Source organism: Fringilla coelebs (assembly GCF_963513975.1).
Source record: "Fringilla coelebs genome assembly, chromosome: 29".
NCBI lineage: Eukaryota > Metazoa > Chordata > Aves > Passeriformes > Fringillidae > Fringilla > Fringilla coelebs.
The window spans coordinates 1,128,681-1,145,138 of record NC_140055.1 but is presented as its reverse complement, the minus strand read 5'-3'; the positions used below and the strand labels follow the sequence as shown (position 1 = coordinate 1,145,138).

The following is a 16,458-nucleotide window of genomic DNA, read 5'->3' as shown; positions in this document are numbered from 1 at the left end:
TTTGTCTGTCTCCTTCATGTCCTGCAAGAAATAGATGGGTCCATGGTCCATCAGTGGATCAGCTTTCCAATAACTGTCTGTCCCATCCCTGGACATCCCCCACTCCTGATTTCAAGTTGTAGTTTCACCCCAGTACTCTGGAATTAATGCACCCAGAGTCCTAGAGATGTACTTGGAGTATTTCCAGAGCTTCTGGGAGTGTCTGTATCCCATCCTGAGCGTTGGCATTTTTGCCATGAGCTGTGAATACCTGGGACAGAGACACAAATCACTCCCTACCCCAAATGCAGGGCTGGCCTTTTCCTCCTGTGCCTTTGCAATCCTGAACTCCCCGGGGCCCAGGAGCAGGAATTGCCATCTGTGTGCCTCAGTTTCCCTTTTTACCCCAAATCCAGGCAGAGCTGATGGCAGAGGGACAGATGATCCACTGTGGCTGCTCAGAGTATCCCCAGGACATCACAGAACCTGCCAGTTTATTTAATGACATTTTGCCTTCCAAATGGACTTGTCCTTCCTCCCATCCTGTTTTTGGTGGCCAGGGCCTGCAGAGCACCGGCTGATGGCCAATAGCAGATGGCACAGTGCTGGTGGCAGTGGGACAGCTCTGCTGTGCCCTTTGCAAGCAGGGCCCACGCTCTTCCCAAACGTCCTCTGGTGCCAGGGAAGTTGCCCTGCAGCCCCAGCAGGTAACACAGCTGCACACATCCCTGGGAGAAGGAATTCAGCTGCAGTTGGAATCCTCAGGCTGTTCTGTCAGTGAGTCACACTGTGAAGGATGTGACCAATGATTCAGAGTTGGAAACATCACCAATTTACATGGAAGGAAGGAGACAGGAGGGAACCCATCTCCCATCTCTGTACCAGGAACAGGAGGCTGCTCCCCAGTGGGACAGGTGACATGGTCAGTGCAGCTTCTCATCCCCATCCCCATCCCTGTGGGCAGAGTGAAAAGCCTCTCCAAGGTGTGTTTGTGTCTCTCCCTATATTCACATGCCCCCTTTGCTACCCCTGGCAGCTGTAGCTGCTCCTTAACAAACTGTTGCCAAAATCACCTCTTCTTGCAGAGCAGATCAGCAAACTCTTGGTTTATTTATGTATTTAACACCCCCCCACACAACATTTTGCCTCTGGATATCAAGTGTGAAGCTGCTGCCTGGAAGTTTAATTAGGACACATGTTTTTCTGAGTCTCTGACAACAGTTACATCACTGGTGTCTGGGGAAGGGGCTGCTGGAGGAGTGGATGGGGCAGGGGGCTGCCCTGTATCCTCTGGCAGCTGTGACTCAGCTCCCCTCTGTTGGGGTCTCAGGCTGTCAGAGACCTCAGTCACCTGTAAAGGGGAAATTCTTACAGCTCTGCCTGTCCCAACAATCCCAAATTCACCAAAAATTTGGTGCCCACCCAGTTCCACCCTGGGCTGTGGGCAGAGAACCCCCCCAGCACAAGCTCTGTCCCCCTCCTCCCTTCCCCAAAGAGCTGCCCAGGAGCCCCAGGGCCAGGTCCCCTCCTCCCTGCAGGGCTTTGCTCTCTCCCACATCAACAGGACTTAGTTGTGATGCCAAGATAATTCCCAGGGATTTAGGAGCTCATTTCATTTGATCTGGCTTGTTAATTCCCAATCAAGTGCTGATTAGAGGCCCAGGGAACAGAGCTGGAAACACACTTGCAGGTTCCTTGGTGTGGTCCTGGAAGGGAGCAAAAGCTCCCATGGAGGCTCAGGATGTAACTGCACCTTGTGGCCTTGGGAAAGGGAAAGTGGGACTCATCTAGCAGACAGATTTGGCCAAAGTGGGGGATTTAATAGGATTCAACATATACAGACAACAGCAAAGGGCTCCTGTGCCCACCAGCCACACCCCCACAGCTGCTCCCCCTGCATGGGGATCCTCATGGGACTCATCCATGTGTCCTGTAAAGAGGCAGGAGCTGCAGGGATTCAAGGGCTCTCCCAGGCTCTCCTCAGGTGCCCATCCCAGTGCTGGAGCTGTTGGTGAGGGGACAATGAGGAGCTGCAGTGGGGGCACATCCTTGGGGTTGGGTTAGTGCCAGCTCCAGCATTCTGGGTGTGGAGGGGAAGCTCCAGCTGCAGGGCAGAAACATCCTGCTCTGCTCTGCTCTGGGAAAGCTCTGAATGTGTAAAAATAAAACTCATTTCTTCAGGATTCACCGTCTGCTGCTGGACCTTGGGGGAGCTTGGGAGCTCTCAGTGCTTCGACCACGGAATCCTGCAGCTGTGACCTCCTCCAGGAAGCTGCTGGGAAAGCTTCAGGTCAGTGGAGCAAGGGCCTGAGGGGCTGTGATTGTCCCCAACAAACCTCAGGCCTGCTGGCATCACCCACCCATGGCTGGGAGCAGCTCCCAAAGGCAGGGATGCTCCCAGCTGGAAGGAAGGATGCTGCCCGAGGATGGTTCCTCTGGCAATGAGACACCACGGCCATTCCCAGACTGACTCATCCCTCAGTGTGCTGCTGATCAGGTGATTTTAACAGCAATGCTTCAAAAAATAACCCAAAAGATAAAGAAATACAAACCAAGATATGCCATAAATCCTAAAGAAATGGGAATCCCCTAAACTGGGGCTGGAGCAGCTCTTCCTGCTCAGGTTGTGAATCTTGAAAATAGTAAAACCTTCAAATCTCCTGCAGCAACAGCCAGCTCTGAGTCCCATCAGACACAGCCAGGGCACTGCCCACGGTGGCACCAGCTCTGGCACAGGCTCTGGCACCTGGCTTTGTGTTCCAGCCTGAGCTCTCCCTCCTCCAGGTTATTTTTAGGCACTAGAACCAGGCAGAACTGAGCTCTGGCAGGGAATGACTGGTGCTTTTAGGGTCTCTGGTTCTGTGCTGTCTGGAGCAGGTTGTGCCTGTGACCAGTGACACCTCAGGGTCCCTCAGCACGGCCTCTCTGAGCACATTCCCAGTCTGGAGTGACTGGAAATTCCCACCTGCCCTCCAAAAATGAGCTGCACCACAGCACAACCCCCTCCATGCTGAGGCTGCAGCTTCAAGGACCCTGCAGATGCTGCAGGAACAGCTGAGCACACCCAGCACAGGCATCTGCAGGTACCTCCACAGCTGCTCCACCCAAGCAGGGCCTGGAGATGGAAGTGCCAGGAGAAATGAGCCTTGTGCAGTCAGGAGGGTCCCCAGGAGGATCCAGTGCCACCAGTGTGGCTCTAACTGGGTAACTGGGTCAGGCCCCACATCCTGGGATTAGTCCCAGCAGGTTTGTCTCAACCTGCCCAGGATGAGTCAGCCCCAGCACCAGATGTTCCTGGCAACCCTTTTGATCCGATTATTGATCCTTTGTAACCCTTTCTCCTCCAAACCCTCTGGAATTGCTCTGGAATCCCTGGCAGCAGAGTGAATTCTCCATCCTTTGGGCCACCCCTCTGGGCCCACAGATGTTGGTCCCAGTTCCAGCAGGGAGGAGGAACAATGGGAGCAGGATTTAGGTGCTTACACGGCTGCTTGGTGCATTAACACCCAAATCCCCTTGTTTCTGGTGACATATCTGCCCTAATCCCACAGGAATCAGCAAGGCTGTGGATTATGTGAGGGGTTGGGACACAATAAAACCTGGCTTTCCTCATATCAGACACCCCATGGATGTGCTGAGATATGCCTGATCCTAGGGCACTGTGCTGGAATTGTGGATAACAATGGACAGGAGACAGTTTTATTGTCCTTCCATGCTCAAGGAAACCTTATCCAAGAGAAAATGGATCATTTGGGACAGGGCTGTTTCAGAACAGGCCCTTTGCTGTCCTCCCCAGGCAGGGCCAGGCCACATCTAGTCCTTCCTTTTATTTTCCTTTTTTTTTCCCCCCCACTTCATTCTTTGAAATGCAAATTTGGATACAGAATCCCAGCTTTTCTGTAAATAATTCAGGGACTGCACAGCAGCAGAGCCCAAACCAGCCAGGGTGGCTCCTAGCAGCACCAATCCAAGCAGATCCAATGATGGAGCTGCAGATCCTGAGCTTCAGCTCAGGATTTTCCCACCATCCCACACTGAGCACTGGGAATCTGGAAAGAATTCCTGCTCTCCTGCCTGGCCAGCAGCAAGCTGTATCGAGGGGAAGCAATTCCCACTGTGGCCTCAATTCTGTCATGTGCCTAAAATGAGTAATTTGGGTTCAGGAAAAGTTATTTGTTTTTATAAACCAGGGAGTTCCATACTCACAGGGATCTTTGCCCACCTTCAGCAAAGCTCATTCAGAGCTGAATTCCCATGTGCTGCTCTGGTTTCCCAGTGTTATGAACTAGAAAATCTTTGTAGAAAACTCTCCTTGCCTGCCCTTGAACTCATGGAAATTCAAGTTAAACCTCCAGCTCGGGGACCTGTCCCTGAGCCACCACGAGCACTGACACCCATTTCCACTGGGGATGTCCCAGGTATCCCAAATTCCTGCCAGGCCAGCAGTTCCACAGGCAGGCTCTGCAGAGGGCTGGATTTTACCTCCTGGTGTTGTGGATGGTGGTGCCACCCAGGACGATGCGGACGCCGGGGTTGGAGCGGTTCAGGTTGAACACGGCCAGAGCCTCCTCGTAGGTGGCCCCTCCAATGAGGAACACAATAATGTCCTGAGGCCTGGGATAAAGGCACAAATCATGGAATGGTTTGGCTTAAAGAAACCAGGGACACCCAGCAGAGCAGGTGGATCCAAGCCCTGACTGACCTGGCCTTGGACATTTTGAGATGGAGCAGCCACAAATATTGAGTTGGGATCTGATAAAGCCAAGGATAAATCCTGCACTTTGGAGGCAGTGATCCAGGATCCTAGACCCTCCCTCATCCCTGTGACATGCTGAAAACAACCCACTGAATCCCCCAAATGCTCTCCTCTCCTGAACTTTCACCCAGAGCAGCCTCCAGCAGCAGCAGCACCCCGATCCCTGTGGATCCATGTGCCATGTTTAATGCATGATCTGCTGGGGCTGGGAAATCAGGATCGATTCTGGAGTCAGGCAAGGACACAGTGTTGCCTTGGAGCTCCCAGGCTGATCAGGAACTGCCAGGATTTGTGCCTCAGTTCACCTGAGGGGACATTTCCCAGCCAGCAGGGAAATGTGGGATGGTCGAGGGAAGCCAAGCAAGAGGAAGGAGGGAAAGGAGGGAAGTACCTTCCTCCATCCCAACACCAACTCAGGTGTGCTGTGCACATCCTGCTTTCAAGTGAGCTGCTCCTTCCCTCTCCTGTAACCACCCTCCCAATCCTTTGGAAGGACCAACACCAGGGATTTCCTTCTTGGATCACTGCATGACCTGGAGCAAAGCTGCTCCTGCCTCCTCTGATGAGTGAGGGCTTCATCCTTCACCTGAGCTGCCCATCAGGAATGGCACATCTGAACCAGGATGAGACACACCCCAGTCCTGGGAACATTCCTGGGCATACAAGACCTCTACAATCAAGAGATTTCTGCACCAAGCCCCAGCTCTGTTCACCATCAGTCCCACCCTGCTGTGGGGACAGTGTTGGGGACAGTGTTGGGGACAGCAGGGGTGTCCCAGTGCAGGCTCTGCCCCACATACCTGTCCCGCAGTGTGTTGGGGCCCAGGTAGGGATACTGGCTGTCCTTGAGCTTTCCCTTGATGAGCTGGTCCAGGGTTTCCTGCAGCAGGGGCTGGTGCTGGGTGTACACATTTTCAATGCCCTGTGGCCAGAGAGAAACTCTTTAAGAAGTGACCCAGCAAGGCAGGAGGATCAGCAGAGGCACAGCAGGTACTCCCCCTGAATTTAGGATTGAGAAGCTCTCCAGCAGCTCACTCCTGTTGTTCACAGTGCAATCAGGCCCTGAGTTCATTCCTGCCAGCCCTTCTCCTCTTCTGGGCTGCAGTTTTGAGTCTATCCCCGTTTCCCCAAGGAATCTTGGTACCTTCAGGCCTTTGAGGAACTGTTTGGTGATGGCCACGGCGTCCTTGGGGCTGAACAGGTCACTGCCTCGGACGCGCTTCCCTCCGTACTCCACCACGGCAGACACCAGCTGTGCAGGGAGAGGGCAGAGCCCCGTCAGCCTGGCACTCCCTCCAGGCTGTGCTGAGGTGCAGACACCCCCTGGGGACAAGGAGCCATGGAGATGATCCCAATGGAACCACACATGGAGGTGAGGGGGCAGAGCAGCAGCACCCCCACGTCCCCCAGCCCACCCCGACCCTTCTGCTTGAGGAGAAGCTTCATCTTCATCTCCATCGCCTGCAGCAGCGACTTCAGCTCCTCCACACGAGGTGACATCATCCCTCTCCTCCACCTCCTCCCCAGCTGCTCCTGGCACTGCTGCCTGTTCCCTCTCTGCCAGCTCCTCTCCATCCCCAGCCCCTCGCTGCAGCCACTGCCTGTGCTGCAGGAGCTGGGGAAAGTGGGGGAGGAAAAGAAGAGAGGAAGCACATCCCAGGCCCATGGAGGTGCCACACTCCCCTCCCAACAGGCTCCTGCCATCCCTTCTTTATGAAATCCTTCACAATATCATGGAATCACAGACTAGTCAGGGACTAGAAGGGACCTCTGGAGTCCAACTCCCACTCACTAATTCCTGGGCTGCAGGATTGGGACTTCAACCCCAAACCAGCTGGAGCCATTCTGCCTCATTTCCACCGATTTAGTAAACAGAAATGGAATCACTTACTTAAAACACCTTTTAAATCCACACCCACATGTCCCAACCGAGCTCTGTGCAACAACACAGCCCTGAGCTGACCCGGAGCAGGCAGGATTCACCCCAAACAGCAGCGATTCTCACATCGGGGTACCTGCCCCCCATCCTGCCCCACCCCAGGGTTGCCCTGCGGTACCGGCCCCACCCCGGGGTTATCCTGCGGTACCCGCCCCACCCCGGGGTCACCCTGCCCCCCATCCTGCCCCACCCCGGGGTTATCCTGCGGTACCGGCCCCACCCCGGGGTTACGTTGCAGTACCTGCCCCACCCCGGGGTTATCCTGCGGTACCGGCCCCACCCCGGGGTTGCCCTGCGGTACCGGCCCCACCCCGGGGTTACCTTGCGGTACCCGCCCCACCCCGGGGTTACCTTGCGGTACCCGCCCCACCCCGGGGTTACCTTGCGGTACCTGTCGGTGCCGCCGCGGGCGCGCAGCTCCTCCAGCAGCCCCGGGAGGCCGCTGCTGGCGTGGCGCTCGTATCGCAGCGCGTAGAGCATCACCAGCCGAGCCGCGTCCAGCTCCGACAGCCGCGGGCTCTGCAGCAGCCGCCGCACGCTCTGCGGGACACACGGCACTGCTCAGCCTGGGGGACACGGTGACGTGACACCTTCATTGGTGGCACTGTCTTATCAGTCATTTATCGGTCACTTATCACTGTCGCTTATCGGTTTCGCTGCGCGGCATTGCCACGGGCAGTGCAAGAGGAGGCAGTTGTGGTATAAACCCGGCTCCTCAGGTGTTTCACAGGAGGATTTACTGGAGTACAAGTTGGTTTTGGGTCTTTCCGTGGAACTGGGAATTCACAACCCACCTCTGATGGGTCATGAGCTCCTTGTGCTGCTGCAGGAGGGGGAAGTTGTGCACAGGCACTGACACCTCCAAGCTCTGCCTGGGTGTTTCCAGCTCGAGCAGGGCCACCCCAAAGGTTCCACCACTACACAAACCCCTCAGGCAATCCCCCCAACTCCATTTCCTTTTGCAAGGTGCAAGGCAGAGGCATCAAAGTCTCAGCAAACTATTGGATGTGAGATGTGGAGGAATAAACTGCACATTTGGAAGCAAAGGAGGGAAGGAATTAAAGCATGGAAAGATCCCAGCTGCAGGGAAGAGCAGGGATCTGTTACCACTCCTGATCTGCTGCTGGATTCACCACCCTGGCCCAGATGTCTGTTGGCATCTATTTAACTGATGCTGACTGAAAACAGCATAAAATCCTGGCTGTGAGGAGGATCAAGAGGAATTTCACCATTCAAGGTCAGGAATTCACCTGTGAAGGGAGAGCCAGAGCCCCAGGGAGGTTCCTGTGCTGGCAGTGCCAGGACCAGCAGGAAGCAGAGAACAGAAAACCCATTGTCCATGGGAGGAGCTGGGATTCCAACCCTCCATTCATGCTCTGTGTCAGGGTTAATGAGAGCCCAGGGGAGGAAGAACCCAAATGTCCCAGACTGGGGAGGGCCAAGGCCACCAGAGATCCAACAATCCCTGAAGTGACATCAGGGGAGAACAATTCCACCCTTATTCCAGGCTTTGGCTGCTGCTGCTTGTCCCGTGGCCTTGCCCTTCTTGCTGCCACTGGGAGCTGCAGCAGGGACAGCCCAGGGTGGGGTGGCTGCAGGGACAAAGATCCCACCTGCAGGGGTTTCTATTTAATTCCAAGCTGCTGCAAATCTCCCAGTGGCTCTTCAGGGACAGAGCTGGAAGGAAACTGAGGCAGCATTTCTGCTCTAAAACTGCAGAAATGCTGTTTTATGTAGAGCAGGAGCAAGGTGACCCCAGGATTCACCTGACACCAGCTCTGTGCTGTGTATATTCCATCAAAAATCACGGCTCACAGCACAGAGAGGGAGCAGACTGGGAATATTTGACTTTTAAACCACAACAACCTGAGCTGGAGACAGTGATACAGCAGGAGGACCTCAGAGGCTGCTTCCAGCAAACACATTGCTGGCTGCATTCCCAGTTCCATACTCAGCCATGGAAATCCTGCCAGACACCAGCTATGGCATCCCATCCCTCCACTCCCTGCTCCAGAGGGATGGGAGCACATTCCACCTCTGGGGACAGGCCAGTGTTGTCCCCTCTGCCCCCACCTGCAGTTCAGAGTCACAGAGGAGGGGAAGGAACTGATCTCAAACCTGCTGGAGAGGCTTTTCCTCATTTCCCAGTCCCTCTGCTTCCCCAGGGTCTGTTATGTGTTGGGAATCCCCCTCCACTACTGAAAATCAAGGAATCATTTCTCAGAAGTGAGAAGTGAGACTCTCCATCCCAAAGCTGCTGTTGAACACCAGCCCAAATCCATCACCACTGACTCTGCCAGACCCTGCTCTGCTCACAGCACAAGGGGCCACACTCAGCTATCACAGAACCTCCCTCCAACTTTTCCAGGCCTCTCTGCCAAAGAAATCTTGGATTTAAGAGTCTTTCTAGTGGCTTTGATTAAAAAAAAAAAGAGGTAAAGACAATTCCATGGATTCCAGCTCTTCTCCTCCCCAAACACATCAGCTCCTGCATAGCATCTGAGGTTGTTTTATCCTGGTGTCTGCCAGAAACCAACTGGCTGAATATAAAGAAAGAATGTTGGATTGTGGGATGTAAGGACAGGATTTGCAAAGATGCTTCTCAAGCCAGTTATTAACCATGACTCATTCCCATCTGAGCTGAGCTCCGAGGAGCAATTCCACACGCAGTATCCCTCCCTACAGGGAGCTCCCACTGCCTCCCAGCATCAAATCCCCCCTCCCAAGGGAGAGATGGGATGAAACCCCCCTGATCCAGAGCCAGATGAGTACCTGGAGGGCACTGGAATGGTCACTCTGGCAGGCCAGCTCTTGCTCCACCTCTGACACTTCCAGCAGGTTCCGCTCCGCCACGAGCCGGGACAGCTCCCCCACCACTGTCACGTGCTTGGACACCGTGCCTGACATCTTCTTGAACTGAGGGTAGTTCTCCACAAAGGCCTGTGAGGGGAAACTGAGGCAGTGGGTGCTTCCAGGGAAAAGCAGGAGATAGTAGAAGATGGGTGCAGCCAGCCATAAATTGTACAAACTCCCAGCAATTCTCTGCAGGAGTGCAGAGGATCAGACACCTTGAGCCCAAGGGTTCACAGGATTTCTCTCATTACCAGGAGATTTCTGGGAGGGATGGGACACAGCTGGGATGGACTTTATCTGTACCTTCATATCTGCTATGGACTCCAGCTTCTGCTGCTCCTTTGGCTTCCTCCTCTGGAAATCCTCCATCAGGTTCTTGATGTTGGTGCCAATCTCGGCAAAGTTCAGGTACATGTTCTGTGTGGAGCAAGATGGGAAGCAGAGGGAAACTGATTTGACCAAAGAAGAGCCTTGAGCAGCTGGAAGAAGGTTGCTCCATCCCCCAAAACCTGCAGCAGGCTTTGAAATCAAACTACAAACACATTTTCTAGGACGTTATCTCACATCAGACAACGACAGCCACAAACGGCACATCCCCACCCTGAAAGGTGCCAAAATCCCCAAAATCACAGGGAAGCTCCTTTCCTGTGACAAACCCTGAGATGCTGGTGCTGGTGAAGCCCCCCTGGACACCTACATTGGCATAGAACTCATCGTTCTCAGCTGACAGGACGACCTCCCGCAGGTCCTTGCTGATCCCCGGCACGCGGGACAGGTCGATGCGGTTGTTGTTGATGCCCAGCAGCTCGTGGACCATGGCCTGGTATGTCCACTGCCAGGGGACAGAGGGAGGCAAAGGGATGACCTTGGTGAGACACAGCACTGGGAAATCAATGGATTTCAGCTGAAGCCAGCCAGAGCTGCTCCTGCTACCCCAGGACACGCAACAAGAGTTTGGGAGGGTGTGCCTCAGAGCAGCCAAGGCATTCTGATGAAAATAAACATCACTGATAAATACTCAGATGGGGAGACACTGCCCCCCTCCAGGGCCATTCCAGAATCAGGGGATGGTTTGGGTTGGAAGGGACACTAAAACCATCCTGTTCATGGCAGGGACACCTCCCACCAGATCAGGAATTCCTGCAGGTACCTTCAAAATGGACTGAAGAGGGATGGGGATTAACATTCCCGTTCCAACACTCTGTTGGCCAACAAACCCCCCAGCTTTGTGCCCAGGCAGGGAGAGGTCCCACAGTTCCACTGCAGAATTCCCTACATGCTCCACTGGCAGGAGCATTTCTGCACATCAGGAGTTTCTATTTTTATCCTGAGAAGTCTAATAATAACCCAGAGAGAACAGTGACAGCTGATCAGAGCCCTGCCGTGCCCAACACTCCATTTACATCCCCGGGAATCTCTTTGGGATAGGAAATCCTGAAACAGCAGATAATGCCTGATGCTGAGCACAATCCTAAACACCACAAACCAGGTGTGGGCTGGACTGTGACAGCCACACCCCTCTGTGACAGAGATGTCACCTCCAGCTCCTGCAGAACTGGTGTTACAGCACCTCTGGAACTGCTGAGACCACCCAGGTGCAATTCCTGATCCCCAGATTCCAAGGAAACCCCACAGAAATGAAGGGAGACCAACAGCTCCTGCCAGGATCTGCAGCACAGCATGGAACAAATAAATCCAACAGCTCCCAGCAAATCCAGCAGCCATCAATACCAGAGGGAGACTCAGCAGGGCAAGGTCACTCGACAGCCCCACTAACAGCCTTGGGAAAGGCCCTGCAAAGCACTGGGGCTCCAGAAACCACATGGAAGGGCTGGTGGCCCCATTTTCCAGGGTGCTGGGTCCATCTGCCACTGAAGTCAACACAAACAACTCCCACTCAAGTCTGGAAAACCCAGCCAGGGGATAAAAGAGGGATTTTGCAGGGATTGGAGGTGGGAAGCAACACTTTCCTCTCCTCCATCCAACCATGACCTGCCAGAGGCAGAACTCCAGCTGCTGCAGGGCTCCCCAGCCTGGCACACACCTGGGTGTGACCTGCCCCAGCCTGGCACACACCTGGGTGTGACTCACCTGGTTCAACAGGGGGGTGATGGCATCATCTGAGCGGTCCAGGATGAGGAGCAGGGGAGGGACCTCGGTGCGCCGGAAATCAAACAGCTCGTACTCCTTCGTGATCACTTGCTGTGGAGAAATGGGGGAAAAAATGAGAAAAAACCCACTTGAACACCTGGAAAAGGCTCTCTCTCAGCGTGGACTTAGGCACAGAGGGAGGGGAGGGTGAAAGCCAAACTGTGCTGCTTTGTCTGCAGTGCCAGGGAGGAGCTGAAGGCCCCAGGGAAATGGGACAGTGCTCCCAGGAGTGCTGGGCTGGGAGCAGAGCAGGGCATGACCTGCCCAGTGCTGGGCCTTGGAGTAACTGATGAATTCACAGGAATTGACTGAAAACAGGTGTGGATTTTCAGGGTCCCTGGATGAGGTGAGGAATGATGTATCTGACTCCATGTTCTTAGAATTTTATTATTATTATTATTATTATTATTATTATTATTATTATTATTATTATTATTATTATTATTATTATTTTATGATATGATATGATATGATATGATATGATATGATATGATGCTGTACTAAACTATACTAAATAATAGAGAAAGGATACAGACAGAAGGTTACACAGAATGATAATGAAAACTTGTGACCTCTTCCAGAATCCCAACACAACCTGACTGTGATTGATCATTAAGTTAAAACAATTTACATAAAACCAATCAAACAACCACCTGTTGGATAAACCACATTCCAAAGCAGCAAAACACAAGAGAAGAAAATGAGATAAATATTGTTTTCCTTTTTCTCTGAGGCTTCTCAGCTTCCCAGGAGAAGAAATCCTGGCAAAGAGATTCTTCCAGAAAACATGACAGTGACAAACAGCTGTAAAAAACTAACCAAGGCTGAATTCACCCTAAAGGGATGAGCTCTGGGTTGCTCTCACCTTCACACACTCGGCCAAACGCTTTGCTGGCTCTGAGGAGAGCTGGTAACGGATCATGGGGCACTTCTTGAGGGACAGGAGCAGAGCAGTGAGCCCCTGGGTCGTCCTGGTGAGCTGAGCTGGATCCCAGCTGCGGCCCTGGAAGGAAAAGCTGTACCTCACATGGATGCACTGGTCCCAAACTTTCCCACATCCTTGTTTCTAAGTCCTGAAGCCTCACAGGAAAGCACAGCTGTGCTGGAGCAGCAGGTACCCAGGGGATGAACACAAATTCTCCTTGCCAAGCTCCATTCCCCCCAGCATCCCCCTGGGTTATGAGAGCTACACGTTGTTGGGTTTGCTGTTGCTGAAATGGCTCCCAAAGTATTAAAAGTCTTTTTTCCCAGCTCTGTGATTGAAGAAGAAGTTGGGATTCCTCACTTTGCTTTTCAAGGTTGTTTATTTTCTCTTATTTATTCCATTCTTTCTCTGACCTGCTGAGGTCTGTCCAGCAGGTCAGGTTGTGGCACACTGACTGCCCTTGGGGCAGTGTTATCTTTTTATACTAAAAACTACCTGTACTTTATTTACAATAACTTCCCAATCCCTATCACTTATGTCAGACAGTCTGTCTCTATCCTAAACCAATCTAAAAGTGCCACCATCACCCAGAAGATGGAGGACAAGAAGAAGAAGGAGAAAGACAGGACACACCCAGATTCCTCCATCCTGCCTCCTGAACCTCTATCCTAAAAACCCCAATAGAATGTGGCTTGTAACTCCTCACACAAAGTTGGTAATTGTTTCCATGGGTTAAAATCCAAGGCACAGGTGTTTTTGACTCTGTGCCAAGGTCTCTGAGCCCCCTGCCAGGATCTGGAGTCCTCCAGGGCAGTCAGAGGAACAACAAGTTACCCAAAGCGAGAAGAACCGGCCGTGTTCCTACCCGACAGCAGCCCAGCAGGTTCAGGGAGAAGACGTGTGGGTTCACTGCAATGTAGTCACCATAGAACTCCTGGAGAGGGGAGCAGGACAGTTCTGTGTCTCTGAGCTGACCCCAGGCACAGCCATGGGCCAGCACTGGCCACACTGGCTCAGATCATCCTGCCTTCCTCCACCCCAAACCCCGCTGAGATCTCCCCTCCAGCACAGACCCCTGTCCCCAGCTGCCACATCCACACGGAGCTGAACAATTCCAGGGATGGTGGCCAGGGATGAACAACCCTTTCCATCCTGAAAATCCAACCTAAACCTCCCCAGCATTGCTCCAGTGGCCAGATCTTCATCAGCACCACAAACATGGAATCATGGAATTAATGATTTTGGAAAAGCCCTTTGAGACCCCTGAGTCCAGCTGTCCCTCCAGCACTGCCAAGGCCACCACTAACCCGTGTCCCCAAGTGCCACATCCACGTGGATTTGAACTGGGCAGCACCTTGTGAAACACCAAAAACAGCAGCAGCTGTGAGAGCCCAGGGCACAGAGAAATGGAAAAAAACTTTTCTGTCTTTTACTTCTTCATGCCACATTTGTGCCCATCCCTCCTCCCACCCAGGCCTGCACCAGTTGGGAACAACCCTCCTGCTCCCAGTGTCTGGCAGCCTGGACCTCCCCTTTGCTTTTGGATCTCCCTAAAATATCCAAACTTCACCTGGACTTCAGCCACGACCTCCTGCTCATCAGCCTCAGCCAAGGCCTTCACATCGCTCTTGCTGATGACGTTGCTGAAATCTGGGAGGAAACAGGGAAGGGACAGTGAGGCTCCATGGGGTGGCAGTCTGATCCCCTGTGGAGCAGGAGCACATCCCACAGAGCCCCTCTGACCCTGCAGGTGTGGCAATCCTGAGCCACCTCCCAGGGATGCTCCCAGCTCATTCCCTGCCCACCTCCCCAGCATCCTGCAGAGCCACAATGACATCTAGAGGCCGCTTCACCCAGCTCCTGCCATCCTAGGGATTAACTCCTGGCCTGCAGCTGGAGTCATTCTGCCTCATTCCCAAACCCACAGAACATTCAGGACACTTGGGAAGCCCCTGCCTGATACAGCTGGCACAGGAAGGTGTGGAGCCTGTCCCATCCACACTGGGATGCAGAGCTTATTCCAGATTTATGGAGCTCCAGGATCCCTCCAGGGCTCTTCATACTCACAGATGAAGTAGACGCTGTACTTGGGCCTTCTCAGCTCCTGCACCAGGAGTTCCACGTTCTCCTGGATGGAAACAGCACCAGGGAGAGCAGAGTTAAGGAATAAGGAATCATGGAATCCTTAGGGTTGGAAAAACCTCCGGGATCTTGGTGTCCAGCCATTCCCCCAGCACTGCCAAGGCCACCACAGACCCCTGTCCCCAACTGCCACATCCACGGGATGGTGGCTCCACCACTGCCCTGTACCAGGGCTGAACAACCCTTTCCATGAAGGAATTCTCTGAATATCCAACCTACACCTCCCCAGCACGATCTGAGGCCGCTTCCCCCGGCTCTGCTCCGTACCTTGGTGGGCCGTAGGAAGCAGATGGCCTTGAGGTGCTTCATGGGCTCCCTGTTGGGCGAGTCGAGGCGCTCGAAGAGATAAACCTCTCTCTGCAGGATCTCGGACTGGGTGTACACCACGCTCACGGCGCCGGTCTGCGGGCGGCACGGGGGCAGCGCCCGTCACGGCGGCCCCGGGCCCGGTTCCCGGCCCCGCCACCCTCCGCGCTCCCGGCCCGGCCGCTCCTCACCGTCTCCCGGTCCATCAGCAGCACCTTCATACCGGGACCGCTGTCCTCGATCATTTTGGACACGTACTGCCGGACCGCCAGCACCGCGTTCATCTTGGCGGGGATGCTTCTCTACCGGGCTGCCCCTCACCCGCTTCGGCCCCGCTTCGGCTCTCTTCGTCCCGCTTCGGCCGGACTCGGCACTGCTTCGGCCCTCTTCGGCTCCGCCCCGCCTCGTCCGGCCCCGCAGCCTGCTGGGAGTTGTAGTCCGGCAGCGGGGGCGGCCCCGGGGGTCCCGGAGCTCCCGGGGGTCCCGCAGCCCCCGTCCCGTCCTTTCCCTCCCGAGGGGACCCGAGCAGTGGAAGTGTCTCGGGAGGGCGGAGCAGTTTGATACTCAACGCAAGCAGACTCACCGCAGACACACTTAAACGCACCCAAATTTACATTAAAACATCACAAACCCGCTCTAAATCTACCCTAAAACAAACCAAATCCACCCGAACCCAGCCCAAACACACACAAACCCCCTACAGGTCTACACAAACCATCCCAAATCTTCGCAGACCCACCCCAAGCCCCCAGGAGAGCTCGGCACACCCGAGGATCCCCAAGGACAAAGGACGTGACCCGGTTCCACCGAACCGGGGATGGAGAGCGCTCCGGGAGCAGCCCGGCCACGCTAATCCCGGGGCAGGACGCTGGGATTAGGAGCTATTCCCGGCGGGACAGAGCACTCCCCCGCTGCCCCTGCCCTATTTATAGCGGGGGATAACAATTAATTAATGAGTATGTCCTGCCTTTCACTTCCAATTAAGCGGCTGCCCGGTTCCTCTCAGAGTGACGGAACCTTTGGCGTCTTTAATCCTTCGATTTCCTGCCGAGATTTTACTTTTCACTTCCAAATGCTTCCAGTCTTCTTTCCTTTCAGTGTCTGGAAAGTGCTGGTTTAGTTACTGTCCAGTTTCCTTGGAAATGCTTTTGGATTTTATTTGTGAACTAACCAAACCCAGGCTGTCATCTCCTCTTTAAATCCATCTTTGTCCTTTTTGTCAAGGAAGACAAACCCCTTCTTGTTCCATTTTAGTGAAATTAATCACAAACCAAACCTCTGAGGCTTCTTGGTGGGATGTTTATCCCTGGTTTGCAGGTAAAACATTTTAAGCAACTTTTATTCTGCAGAAATTTTACACTTTTCATTCTCCACAGGCAAATTAGTGGGGTGGGAGTGGTTGGAATC

At 53.8% G+C, this 16,458-nt stretch overlaps 1 protein-coding gene across 1 annotated transcript; it reads right to left on the bottom strand.

Annotated features, from left to right (window-relative positions):
- Positions 1 to 1,217: 1,217 nt before the first annotated feature.
- VPS45 (vacuolar protein sorting 45 homolog) lies at positions 1,218 to 15,437 on the bottom strand. The gene is made up of 16 exons (XM_084223277.1): positions 15,243 to 15,437; positions 15,013 to 15,147; positions 14,671 to 14,731; positions 14,174 to 14,253; positions 13,469 to 13,537; positions 12,544 to 12,681; positions 11,619 to 11,729; positions 10,225 to 10,359; positions 9,831 to 9,944; positions 9,447 to 9,614; positions 7,056 to 7,214; positions 5,880 to 5,987; positions 5,536 to 5,657; positions 4,462 to 4,593; positions 2,168 to 2,251; positions 1,218 to 1,330 (listed from the first exon to the last, which is right to left on the bottom strand). The coding sequence occupies exons 1-16, from the start codon at positions 15,333 to 15,335 to the stop codon at positions 1,327 to 1,329; spliced, it is 1,713 nt and encodes a 570-aa protein (XP_084079403.1). The 5' UTR covers positions 15,336 to 15,437; the 3' UTR covers positions 1,218 to 1,326.
- Between the last annotated feature and the right edge of the window lie 1,021 nt (positions 15,438 to 16,458).

Excerpts from the sequence above, each read along its gene's own strand:
- VPS45 (XM_084223277.1), bottom strand. The coding sequence starts at position 15,335 with ATGAACGCGGTGCTGGCGGTCCGGCAGTACGTGTCCAAAATGATCGAG. Across the intron at positions 14,254-14,670 it reads GTACAGCGTCTACTTCATCT|ATTTCAGCAACGTCATCAGC; the intron begins GTGAGTATGAAG and ends GTTTCCTCCCAG. Across the intron at positions 9,615-9,830 it reads AGTCCATAGCAGATATGAAG|GCCTTTGTGGAGAACTACCC; the intron begins GTACAGATAAAG and ends TTCCCCTCACAG.